The sequence below is a fragment of the Schistosoma haematobium genome, chromosome 1, assembly GCF_000699445.3.
Source record: "Schistosoma haematobium chromosome 1, whole genome shotgun sequence".
Taxonomy (NCBI): Eukaryota; Metazoa; Platyhelminthes; class Trematoda; order Strigeidida; family Schistosomatidae; genus Schistosoma; species Schistosoma haematobium.
This window is the reverse complement of record NC_067196.1, coordinates 63,814,253-63,827,647: the sequence shown is the minus strand read 5'-3', so window position 1 is coordinate 63,827,647 and position 13,395 is coordinate 63,814,253. Positions and strand designations below refer to the sequence as shown.

At 35.6% G+C, this 13,395-nt stretch overlaps 1 protein-coding gene across 1 annotated transcript in view; it reads right to left on the bottom strand.

The window, feature by feature from the left end:
• PPEF1 (Serine/threonine-protein phosphatase with EF-hands 1) overlaps positions 1-13,395 on the bottom strand; it is a 32,964-nt gene that overhangs the window by 6,266 nt on the left and 13,303 nt on the right. Inside the window, exons 4-10 of the mRNA XM_051209347.1 lie at positions 13,245-13,375; positions 11,931-12,092; positions 5,611-5,777; positions 4,070-4,106; positions 2,713-2,862; positions 1,584-1,649; positions 968-1,383 (exon numbers count right to left, since the gene is read on the bottom strand). Coding sequence (XP_051074799.1) covers positions 968-1,383; positions 1,584-1,649; positions 2,713-2,862; positions 4,070-4,106; positions 5,611-5,777; positions 11,931-12,092; positions 13,245-13,283 — 1,037 coding nt within the window. The 5' untranslated portion in view covers positions 13,284-13,375. The remainder of the gene's footprint in view (positions 1-967; positions 1,384-1,583; positions 1,650-2,712; positions 2,863-4,069; positions 4,107-5,610; positions 5,778-11,930; positions 12,093-13,244; positions 13,376-13,395) is intronic.

Below are 13,395 nucleotides of genomic sequence, written 5' to 3'. Positions count from 1 at the left end.
ATAGACAAATGGGAATAAAAGAGTATTAAGTGTTTAAGAAATACTAAAATATGATAAGAGATGAACATACTTAACATACGTAATGATAATAAGTACTGGGATCTTAATTAATTTAGATTGCAATCAAATAAGACAAACAGAATTTGATGACAGATGTGTAATCAAAAGTACTTTTAAGTCAAAACAAAAGGAGAACAATGCAGAACTATCAAAGAAAAAATGGAAACGTGAAAAGATGGATACATTTTTAACACTTATTTTCAGATACAATAACTTAGCAGTAAAAACCAGTAGGTGAACTAAGTATATTTAACTTAGAATATTTACATAATCCAGCCTGTCTTTTCACTGGAGCAATGTGGTTGATAAGACAATTCAGACTAAACGTTCCTATGTTTGCTAATTCATGTCCTTTATATATACGCAGTTTATTTAAATCTACCTATTCCTCCTAAGTTGAATAATATACATTGGGGACACGTCTCCGAACAAAGAAGACCTAATTTTTCAACTGATTTTCTCTACAAAACCGCTGGATTGAATGATCATCATAATTATTTTGGTCTTTCACACAGAAACAATGAATTACTTCCTTTCTAGGTTCACACTACCTTCTCAAAAACCTTAATAGATAACCATTGTGGTGTAGAAAATGGTCAATCACTTTCAGCTTGGATCGAAATTCTTTGACCCAATAAAAGTTCTTTAGTGGTGATCATGAATATATTGAAGTCTGCAAACACTATGAATGGAAATCTCAGAGATTCACCGCAATTTCAGATGAATAGTTGTAAAAACATATGACAAAAACGTTGTATTCTCGCGATCGCTTTTCTGTGTCGTCAGTGAAACTAGACACTAAGTATCACCATCTGAATGTAATTAAAAGATCTACTAGATACCACTGAATATCGATAGTTGTATAAACTGATCAAAACCCTAAATAAATAAAATACAAAGAACTTACGTCCTGTCATTATCTAATAATTGATCCTGTATTCGCATAAGAACAAATACATTCACATAGATGTTAAGCGATGCTGAAAAAGTATTTTTTGGTACACATTTTATCGGATACAGAGAAACAGTAGCGTTTGGGTTGGTTATTTGATTGGACTCCCTACCAGTAACACAAGCATAAGCACCCTCATTACTGCGTAGTGTGAAATAATCGAATGATGAAAATATAGTTAAAACTTTTCCTGAGTGGGAAATATGCCATCCTTCCATATGGCATTCATGAGATCGAATAATCATAGAGAAACCTGTTGTACCCAAGAAACTATCAGTAATATCGGAACCGAAATAACAACCTGCACCACGGAAACCGTTGGGTCTACATCCATCTTTATCTTGAGGATCACTCCATAACAAATCTAAAACCTAATGAAACAAAAAACAATAGAAGCACAATAAACAACTGCATAAGAACTAAAAATATCATTGAAAATGTTCACCAAAACATTAATGTGAAATCAAAACCGTTAGAAAAAGAATCGCTTTTCAGTTCTATTACAAAACCATAAAAACAACATTCATTAATTTTTTACGTAGGAACAGTTAAACATCCATTTGTTTCATACCTGTTGCCAATCATTAAAATTTACACAGTTATCCCCATCCAAACATGGTTGTAGAAGTGAGGAAAGCTTTGGAATAAAATTCAATAAAACAAACAGAGAAAAAATAAGAGCAGCACATTATATGATCAAACAATTAGGTGAAAGAACACCCTTTAAAATTAAAAGTATCGTATACGGATACAGATAATCCACCCTAGGGGAGTTAGAAAATCCTGATCCCAAACCAATGGTGCACATGGGCTCCAGGATTCTAAGGAAACAAATGGCGTATGAACCAATTATTGGTCACCAAGTACCATGGAACTGCATCTCCAGACGTTGCTCCACTGACTTGTGAATTAGACTTTTAGGTCAAAGGCTTGGAGTGTGGTACCCTAAGGAAACCACCCGCTTCGGTTTGAGCATTCGAGCAGTATCCCAGCCCTCACACAAATCGAATGATTTGTGGCGCATATCTATCTGGTGCCTTCTTGTACCAATGTTTATGTGTTTAAATAAATAAAAAATAATACACACCCACAATATATCCTTTGCACTGATCATAGGACTATACTAAAGTTAACTTCAAGGGTTAATAGAATTTCCAAAATATATCGTGATTGAAAAATTTAAACATTATTCATATATATCCAAAAATATAGTAAGTAAAATTTAGATTTTGTTGAAATACACTACATTTTTATTCGTTATAACTAAGTTTACAATCTATTAATTTACATAAGATTGTATCCCCATCTTATTATTATTTAAATCTAAGTATCTTCTTCATCGTTTTGAATAATTGATCATTCCAGTTAATAATCCTGAACTATCATATATTACTTTCACAGTAAAACTACTAATTTATATTGTATTCTAACTATACTACTATTTATCTGGTCTATTATTTGTAAATAAGATGACCAATTCCTGATTTTAAGTCGCTAATAATTAAATCATATTGGTTAATACAACATTTACAGTTCACATGAAGTGTATTCAAAAAGATAAATAAAAAAAATACGACAAATTCATTATATTCTGCGAATTTTGCTTTTCTTGTTTTGTTTCGACAAATAAAAATTTGATATTTGTTTTAATTTTTAAAAAAAACTAATTTTAAATCAAAATAAGTCTGCTTTTATCTCACTTTAAATCTATTTAGAAGCTTTAATTTCATAAGATCTGTATGTTTTGATATACCACCATGGCAGATAAATATTCTTTCATTGACGATAGCTCCAATTGGTAGAGAGCAGAACAATTTGTCACATAAGTGTATTAAATTATTTCTATCCTTCTACAAATTGATAAGATAATAATAATAATAATGGGCTAAAGTAATCGAATGGATTTTTAGATCTTGATTTCAGGACAATTTTATGATAAGTAACTGAAAAGTCTTTTTTTTAATATAATGGTTAGTTTATCTATTATAATTTGGCTTATAGGATTAGTATTTTTATTCTTCATGAAGGGAGTTAAATTCATTATTCATTCAATCATTTCATTTCTCATTATATGCAATATATTACAAATTATTATTTAATTTCCTAGCATATTATTTCCCGACACTACCCTTTATATAATTAATGAAATCAAGGTTAATGATATTTCCATACCAAAAGAATAGTAGAACATAAGACTAAATTCTTCCAAATGTGAATTGTTTTACACAGCTAACAATCTTAAAAAATACTGTTATATATTTAGGTTCATCAATCGTTAATTAAGTGAAAGTACTTCTGATGAAAGTTTACTACAATGTATCAACATTAGACAATCCGTTTAGATATAATAACTTAACTAATAAGAAAATATTTACTAATGATAGATTACAATCAAGTGTTATAGCAAATAAGATCAGAATATTGAGACATAAATAAATATTATTGATAAAAATTAAAACTAAACGGTATGCAATAAACTAAGAGTTAAAAATTCCCAAGCATCGCTTAACTCAATGATCCATGCAAACTAGTAAAACAGACAAGAGTTAAAATAAATCAAATCAATACCAGTTTGTAAGTTGACTAACTATTGTGGACAGGTACAGATGTCCTAGTCAAGTTCGATGAAACAACCATAATAGAAAAACAGGAGCGAAGGAGAGAGTCTATTGAGCTATCGAATGTGTGCATAAATATTCATATGTATATATGTACTCTGTAGAAAATAAAACCCATTTCTTAGACAATTACATGCACTTGTCCCTTAGGACATATCCGATTGGTACCAAATGACTTTTTCATTCGGCTACTTCTGATTACCCCACAATATTAAAACTCTTCTAATGGTTAGACATACTTCCGAATTAGAACAAAATTACTACATTAAAAACTATAAACAACAAGAAAACTTCGAGATGAATCTCGTTAAAAATTTAATTAAGAATCCTACTAATTAATGTCTGAAAAAAATGTTTTTAAGATACAATTACAAGATAGTTGAATAATGAACAGACTACATTAATGAAGTCGAAACTGTAAAACGACAATACAACTTACAGAATATTTATTTGATAGTTCTTTTACAAATCCATACCTAAACAAGTTTGCAACAGAATAAAACTCATTAGAATGCAGAAAAAGCTTTAGTGAAGATAGCCGTCAGTAAACATTAAAGTACTATTAAAATAAAATGGATTGAATCCTTACTACTATCACTGTCACTGCCAATAACAAATTCTCACGAAGTAACATCTAAAGGTTTGGAGTCGTGGCTTAATGTGTTCGACTTTCTACTAATAAGTCGTATGTTCGAGCCCCACTCCACCTACTTCCGTTTGGGCACCCGAATAATAACCTATAAACATAAATTGTGGCTGGAAGCCGGGTATACGAATGCATACTTTGTGAACTGCATGAAACATATAAAAGTTATATATGGATAGTCAGCAAAAACAAGAGATAAGAAAAAATAGAACACATGATACTGAATTTTAATACTCATATACAAGTCTATATAAGAGAAAGTCGAGTAATTTAAATATATAGATACAATGGAATAAAACATTTTGAGTTTAACCATTAGATATATATATTCTTATGAGCTTTAGCAACATTCAGTTGACCCGTGCACGCGTTTAGCTACTCACAGATAATTACTATTCTTCTAAAAAAAATAGGGCGTAATCGAAATAATAATATCAATAAAAAATATCGGCCGAGTATTTATATGTTTGCATAATGCAACTGAAAAAAATTAGGGATCTATCTAATAAACAGTAAGTAAATGTGAAGACAAAATGGTCAAAGGTGAAATGATAAATACACAAAATAATAAATTTTTGATAATACCATAAACATTTCGTTTACTGGAAGGAAAGAACAACAATAAGTCTCAATAATTTATACTACACTTTATAAAGAAATAAGATTGTTGTTTCAGAGAATAAAACAAACTAAACTTTCAATTAAATTATGTCCACTTATAAATGACGTAGTAATTTCATAAAATGGTTCACAAGACATTTCAAAAGCATTTTTCATAAAGCAAAAGTGTGTAAACTCCATAATAAGGCAACTGACTAAAATTAAGTCGACCCCACAATAAACTAACACCGGCTGGCGAATTAATGAAAACTAGTAAGTGATAAACAGCTGCTTTATCTAAGTTTGAGATTCGCTAACAGTGTGTACCTACTAGTATCAAACATAGCAACTTTAAATCTCGCAGCGAGTACAACATCACTAAATCACTGGCAAGGTCGTACATGACACTAGAACAAAACAAATCCGCAGTTTTTCTCGGTTTTTAATTGGATGTGCGTCAGTAATGAAGACGAAGTTTAAATTGGACAACTCCCAAACCTTTAAAAATTAAATGAACATTTGTAAATGACTATTATTTTGTAAAAAAAATCCGAAGTTAATTACAACTAACTTTTAAAACTGCCCAGGTTACACAAATATTCTCTTTACGTGATGAATAGTCGGGTACGCTTAAAAACTGAAATACAAACTTGAATATTTTCAAGTCGAATATTATTTTTTGACGTACAGAGAAGGGCATATAATATATTGTTAGATTTATAATAAAAACTAACCTTTCATTCACCATGATATCTTCGTGATTTCCCCGATTAAGAAATACATAGGTTGGGTAAGTTAATACAGCCATTAACAATAAACTTAACACTTCGACTGATTTAGTTCCTCGATCGACAAAATCCCCATTGAATACAAAACGATTCCGAGAGTTCGGTAAACCAGTCTATAAATAAGATAAAGTTAATATGAGTAATTCATGAAGCTTAGTGAACACATCTTTTAGAAATGTAAACTTATGGATTTTTTTGTGTTTGTCAAGTTTGACTCTGAATGGAAATAGTATCATAGCTGTTAGACTGAGAAACTTTCCATCATGATAAGACTGGTTTAACATCGGGTAGTTAGAGACAAGAAGTCCTTGGTAATTACACATGGAAATCGATCGATGGAGCTATATAAAGACTTATAATTAGAGAGAGAATGACTTGTTGATACCTAATAGCTAATTGATGGTTGGTTCAATAAAAAAAGGTTTAAAACGTGATTCGAATGCCCAATTATTAAGGTCTGTGACCTCGGTATTCGGATATGTAAATTTAAAATTTGTGTCTAGCTACTTCGAATTTGCAGATATTTGCTGCTGGTAAGTGACAACAAAACTAAAACTAGATTTAAGACATCCAATTTAACCTATTCAAAGACCTAACATCCAAAGCGAATAGAACAGAAATTTAGAGTACACTAATTTCTTACTGCCAATGTAGCATAAATAATCCCGATTCGCTTTTATTAAAGCTTTTAAGTACTTATCTTTACTGTATTAACGTTTTTTGAATTCATCTCTACTTGGTTTATAAGAAAAACTTTAAAATCCATTTTAGAAGCATCTCAAAATACATATGATTTTTTGTGGTTAACATCATCGGTTTCTGTCATATTCTGCATTTGAGATATTACGAGTCAAGAGCTTACACTATAATGGGTACAGACTAAAAGGAATCATTAGAGATCGAACGAGCAACATATACTAAACTTTAAATGATACTTAACACTGAACGGATAATAATGAGATAAGACTAAAATTTGTAGAAAAGATTTTAGTGTCACAAGATAAGGCAATCTTACAGATAAATACTGCTGATTAACTACTGCCTATATGGCTGAGGAATAAAAGCAACAAGATAGTTTGCTATCAGTGATCAATCAGTTATTTTTGGTGGACCCAATAAAATGTCTAGAAAAGCTTGAACTACCATTTTGGAAATAACTCCGAGTATGTGGAGAAAGGAAGACATTGTCCTTATTCAATGTTTGCAATAATTGATATCAGAAATATCAAAATCTATTGATGCAATAAAGTTTAAATACTGTTTATCGTCCATTAAATAATTCGTACACCTTTATGCGCCCCCTAATGCCCTGGTACGGCCGAGAGTGGGGAGAGTCCGCTCTCCCTCTCGAAATACTCTCACACGACCGCGCGTATTCAGCCTCTGCCAGGGAAGTCCTACTCATTGCCTTCTCGTGGCGGGGCTGTTGTTTACGAAAATGAGAGGACGAAAAGCGAATGTCCGGCGCTTTAACCGGATCCCAAACCAATGGTGCACATGGGCTCCAGTATCCTGCGGGAACAAATGGCGTATGAACCAATCGTTGGTCACCGGCTACCATGGGATTGCATCTCCTTACGATGCTCCACTGCCTTGTGGGTTAGACCTTTAGGTCAAAGGCTCGGGGAGTGGCCCCCTAAGATAACCACCTGCTTCGGTCTGGGCACCCGGGCAGTATTACAGCCCACACACAAATGATGAACTCTCTATGTCTGTGGAAATTACTTTTCTCGCTTCGAAAAACAATCAATTGATTCAATTTATTATCATTACAATTATTGTCATTATTAATACTATTATTATTATTACTATTATTGTCATTATTATTATTATTATTATTATTATTATTATTATTATTATTATTATTATTATTTTCCACATTATTCACCCTCTTTTATACTTATACAGCGGCTCGTCTTTGGTGGAAATTCGACTGTATCTAAACGTTCTCGTGTCAATGTCCGGTTGAAAATTGTATGTTACCACCGAATATGAGTACTGAAGCAGTTTTTCTGAAACCACGTGCACCATTCAAACTGGCTGCCTTCAACGTTCGCACACTTATGCAGGTCGGACAACAGATAGGGCTGGTTATGTCTTTGGAAAGTTTTCATATCGATGTCTGCTGTCTATCCGAGACCCGTATTCAAGACTCTGGTGAAGTACTACAAATTCGATCTCCATCTGTCGCTTCAAAAGCTTGTTTTACGTGCGCTTATCCGGGGACCCTGTGGCATCTTCGTCTGGTCTCGCTGGCGTTGGTGTCGCACTAAGCGCTAGAGCTGAGGCAGCACTAATCGATTGGATCCCCATTAACAGTCGGTTATGCGCTGTTAGATTAGAAAGTTCCATCAAAGTGAGAAGAAATCGGCGTGAGAAACGATGTCTTTTCGTCATCTCCGCCTATGCCCCGACAGATTGCAGCCCGGATGCAATCAAGGATGAATTCTACCACCAGTTAACTGTTCTTCTCCAGAAAGTGCGTTCGACAGATATTGTAGTACTAGCCGGAGACTTGAATGCTCAGGTCGGGCGTCTAGGCACAGAAGAGAGTCGTTTAGGTGGCCGATGGGGACTCGTTGGTCGCAGGTCAGATAACGGGGACGGGGACCGTCTACTGCAACTGTGCACAGACCACAACCTGTTTCTGGCTAACAATAACTTTCGGCACAGTCATCGCCGATGTGCCAACTGGCGTCCTCCCTCTGCATCTCAAGCCTGGACTCAGATTGATCACATCGCGATCAGCTACCGCTGGTGTGGTTGTGTACAAGACTGCCGCTCCTTTTGGAGTACCTATCTGGACTCTGACCATGCCTTGGTCTGCGCCAATCTTACCTTACTTTTCAGTGGACAACGAAGTGACCGCCATCAACGGATTGATATTAGCAAGCTGGTTGCAACTTCTGTTGCTAGTAAATATCGAACCGAGCTAGCTTCTAGGCTAGCTACCACTCCACCGAAAAGTATAGATGAGCATTGGTTGCAATTGCATGACGCCATGAAAATGGCGGGTACAGTCAGTTGTGGGTTCGCGAAACGTCCCGCTTATAAACACTGGGTTTCTTCAGGCCCCTTACAACTCAGTGGAGCCCGTCGGTCTACTCCGGGTGACCGTGAGTTTGACCATAAACGAAGGATGTTACGTAAGGAAATTGGGCAAAGCTTGCGTAAGGACCGAGAAGCCTGGTGGTCGAAGCGTGCTAATGAGCTGGAAGCAGCAGCTGCATCTGGTAATTACCGGAAGCTCTTCCAACTCATCCGAGCCACTGGCAGCAAGAAGTCTGGTGTGAGTGAAACAATCTGTGACGATGATGGGATGCCAATCACTAACATCCATAGACGTCTTGGACGATAGGCAGAATTTTTCGAAGGGCAGTTCAACTGGCCTGCCGCTCCGGCAGCACCGGTCAGACTGTCCTGCTCTCCATGGCCGGTGACGACTGATCCACCAAATGAGGCGGAAGTCCGCAAGGAACTCCAACTCTTGAAGCGCTACAAATCACCTGGCCCAGATGACTTACCTCCGACTCTTTCTAAAGATGGTGGTGACTTTTTGACTAAGGAATTGACGACGCTGTTTACAAAGGTTTGGGAACTAGAGAGTGTACCAACGTCATGGAATGAGTCGATAGTTGTCCCTATCTTTAAAAAGGGTTCACGTCGTTCCTGTAACAACTATCGGGGGATAAGTCTACTTCCGATTGCGTTCAAGCTATTGGCTTCCGTCATACTTCGTAGGTTGTTCAAAACCCGAGAAAGATTGACTCGCGAGGAGCAGGCTGGGTTTCGTTCCGGTCGAGGATGTATTGATCATATCTTCACCCTCCGCCAAATGTTAGAACACCGTCATACTTATCAAAGGCTAACAATCGTAGTATTTCTTGACATTGGGGCCGCCTTCGATTCGTTGGACAGAACTGTTCTCTGGGATTGTCTATTGAAGAAGGATGTGTCTGAGAAGTTTATTAACATCCTAAAAGCCCTATATACAAACACCTCAGGCAGAGTGAGGGCATACAACCACCTCTCTCCATTGTTCCATTCGAGCAGTGGGGTTAGGCAGGGTTGTCCAATCTCACCATTCCTCTTCAACTTTGCCATCGATGACATTCTGGAAACAGCTCTAATGGATGTAAGTAATGGTGGTGTGGATCTGTTGCCTGGAGAAAGACTTCTCAACCTTGAGTATGTGGATGATATTGTCTTACTGTGCGATAATGCCCAAGCAATGCAATCCGCACTTAATCAGTTGGCAATCGTTGTCCGTAGGTACGGTATGTGCTTTGCACCTTCGAAGTGCAAAGTACTTCTACAAGACTGGCAGGATTCCAATCCTGTACTCACCCTGGATGGTGAGCAGATAGACGTAGTCGAGAAGTTCGTGTATCTGGGTAGCTGCATAAGTGATGGTGGTGGCGTGAGTGATGAGATCAATGCACGTATAGTGAAAGCCAGAGCGGCTTATGCCAATCTGGGCCACCTTCGGCGCCTTCGTGATGTTAGTCTGGCTGTAAAAGGTCGGATCTACAACGCGTCGGTGAGAGCAGTTTTGCTCTATGCTTGTAAAACCTGGTCTCTCCGAGTGCAGGACGTTAGACGACTCTGTGTTCGATCATCGCTGTCTCCGAAGGATTGCTGACATTCAGTGGCAACACCATCTCAGTAATGCAGAGGTTCGGCATCGTGTGTTCGGGCACAGAGATGATAATTCAATTGGTGTCACCATCTTGAAACACCGACTTCGGTGGCTTGGACATGCTCTACGAATGTCGTCCCAGAGAATTCCACGTCGTGCATTATTTGCTGACTCTGGGACTGGTTGGAAGAAGCGGAGAGGTGGTCAGTGCATGACATGGTGTCGTGGCATGAAAGAAAGCTGCAAAGGACTGGCTTCTGTTGGGCCTTCACGACTCCCTGGCTGGGGTCTGAGAGATGGTGCTACACAGTGGCTAGAGACGTTATCAGATATGGCTCAGAATAGAAGCCAGTGGCGATCCTGCTGTAACCTTTTACTTTCTTCATAAAAAAGTGGTTGTGTCTCCGTTACCTGAAAGATTTCTTCTGATTGTACCTTTCCGTTCCCTCATTTCTACCATACTACCTTGCACCAATCTCCTCGTTATTGTTCCCTTTTTTTGCGCTCCTTAGCTTTTTTTTCTATTTCTCTTCGAATTCTCATTGTTTTGTGTGACGCATATATATTGGCGCTCTCTTGTACCAATATTCATGTGTTCAAATAAAATAAAATAAAATATACACCTTTGTGCCCTATTTTTGTGCAATAACATTACTATCTAAACAAAATTATTTAGGATAATCCATGTGACTTAATTACTTTGGCTGTTTATTTGTAAATTAAACCTTATCGGTTATTACCCAGAGTTATACATTTAGGGTTGGTGATATTGGGTAATAGTGGTACATACAAATTGTATTTTATTCTTATAGACTATATTATCTCAAATACACTTGAGTTGTAATCTGAATAGATTCTAAAACCAATAACAACTACTTAAGATGTAGTCTATGAGCTTGATAATGGATCCAACAACACTGTCATAATGTAGTTTAAAAATTATGACGAGGATGGGTCGTGGTAGGATAAACTAATAATCAAATCGGAATCATATATCCACGTAGGAGAAACAGCTTCTTTGCACAAAACTCTAAATAAAATAATCTGTTGTAGTTATTCTTAAAACAAGAAACCGTAATTGAATTAAAACTACCAATTCATGGAAAATACATTGAACTAAATGTTAGACAGGTTTCTCTATACATTAGTAATCTAAATACGTAATTTATAATTACTGACAGCAATAAATATCATATCTTAATCTACCGTAGCTAAATAGTATCGTTATGTATCCACCATACACCAAGGGCCACTTCAGATGCTAATCGTGATCTGAATTTTAAGTTAAATTTATATTCATCTATTAGTCTTGTTGTTTACTCCTCAACCATGTTTTATTGTTTCAGATATCATGATTAGACTTCGTTAACTATGCAACGAAATTCTTAACTTAATCTGTACAACACAACCACATACATAAATATATGATGAATTAATAAAATACAGTAATAACTAAGGTAACCTTGATGGAATGATACAAGCCATTAAAAATATGTAATTAAAAAATGGGTGTATCTCAGTAAAATTATATATATATATATTCGATCGAAATACATTGAAATAAAAATATTCTAAAATGAACTGAATCAATTTGACCATTTTCTTTCGATTTTCTACGAAAGCTTACTTCTTCAAAAACTCTTAAAGCTGCAATCAAATTGCCATGGAGATCACCACAGATAATCAAATGATGTTCATCCTCAAGTTGAATTTCTGTTAGATTTGGTTGTTGGCTAAAAAATTCTGTAGCTTTGTTCAGTATCAAAGTGAAGAAGTTGGTGGGAATTATCTAGCAATCAAAAAAAGTAAAATTCATTTACAGAGTAATATAAATGAGATAACTTCATACTCCTTACTAATCATTGTAGATTGTAATGATGAAACAGCACGACAGCAGTGGTTAATAGACTCTAATATAAGTTATTGAGTCAAGTCCGAACGCTATTCGACCTACATCAGCTAGGACAGTATCAAAAACCCACATAGAAAATACATAGCTCAAAAAGCGGTGCAGGAACCCGTGTTGATAAATGAGTTCACCTGGATTTACAAATTTATTATTATTTCTAAGATACGAGCAAGCATACCAAATGACTTATTTAGGTGATTAGCGGCGGACAACAGGACCCTGGACCTAAGTTTCGTGCTAGCTAGCGCCCATTGGCAGGGCGTATCTGTAGATTAGAGGGAACACGTGCTCCCTCGCAGATTTGACACCGACTACCTTCAACCTCCAAACATATCAATAGTGTATGCAATGTCGATGCGCCCAACTACTTCATCATTTATAATTAGCGTGGCCATTGATATAGATCAGTCCTGAAGCAATAAGGAACAAGTAGGTTGCTATGTATAAAGGATGTTCTATATATTAAAAAGGAAATTATATATGTGAAAATCCCAACGATTCACATAAAAAAATAACTCCAAAGTTTCGCTAGGCATTCTGCTGCGGGAGTCTTCAAGAAAATGATTAAAAACCAGAATTGTCGAACAAAAACTGAGTTCATAAAATAATTGTAAAATAAGTGATCATCCAAACAAGTTGAGATACGGTTATTTTGTGAATCCTATATTCGATCATTTTTAGTTTTAATTATTACCATGAAAAAGTTCAAAACAGAATACCAGGCAAAATATTGGAGTTCTTTAATTTCAATTGCTGAGATTTTTCCAGAGATAATTTCGTTTTGATGTCTTCCATAAACTAGGAACCCGAATATTGTGAAACTACTAATTCAAATTTAGACAAAAATTCCTACAAAAAAGGATATTATAGATCATTAGATCTATAAGAGATATAACACTAATTAGAGTTATGGACACTATCACTCATTACTTGCTTGCTCTAAAATAGTAACTAAAAGTATATTACATCTCTAAAAATAAAGGAAATGTTACCGTAATTGATGAACTTGTTGTTTCAAGAGATTGAACATACCTTATCTGACTGTATCCAATTAAGAAAGGATAGAAACATTTCTTCAGGTATTGGAAAGTGTATGTGATTAGGGTCCGGATTAAAATCGCTTGTAAATGAAGGTTCCCTATTACACAAAAACTTTTTGGATTCTGAAATAGAAAAATAAATG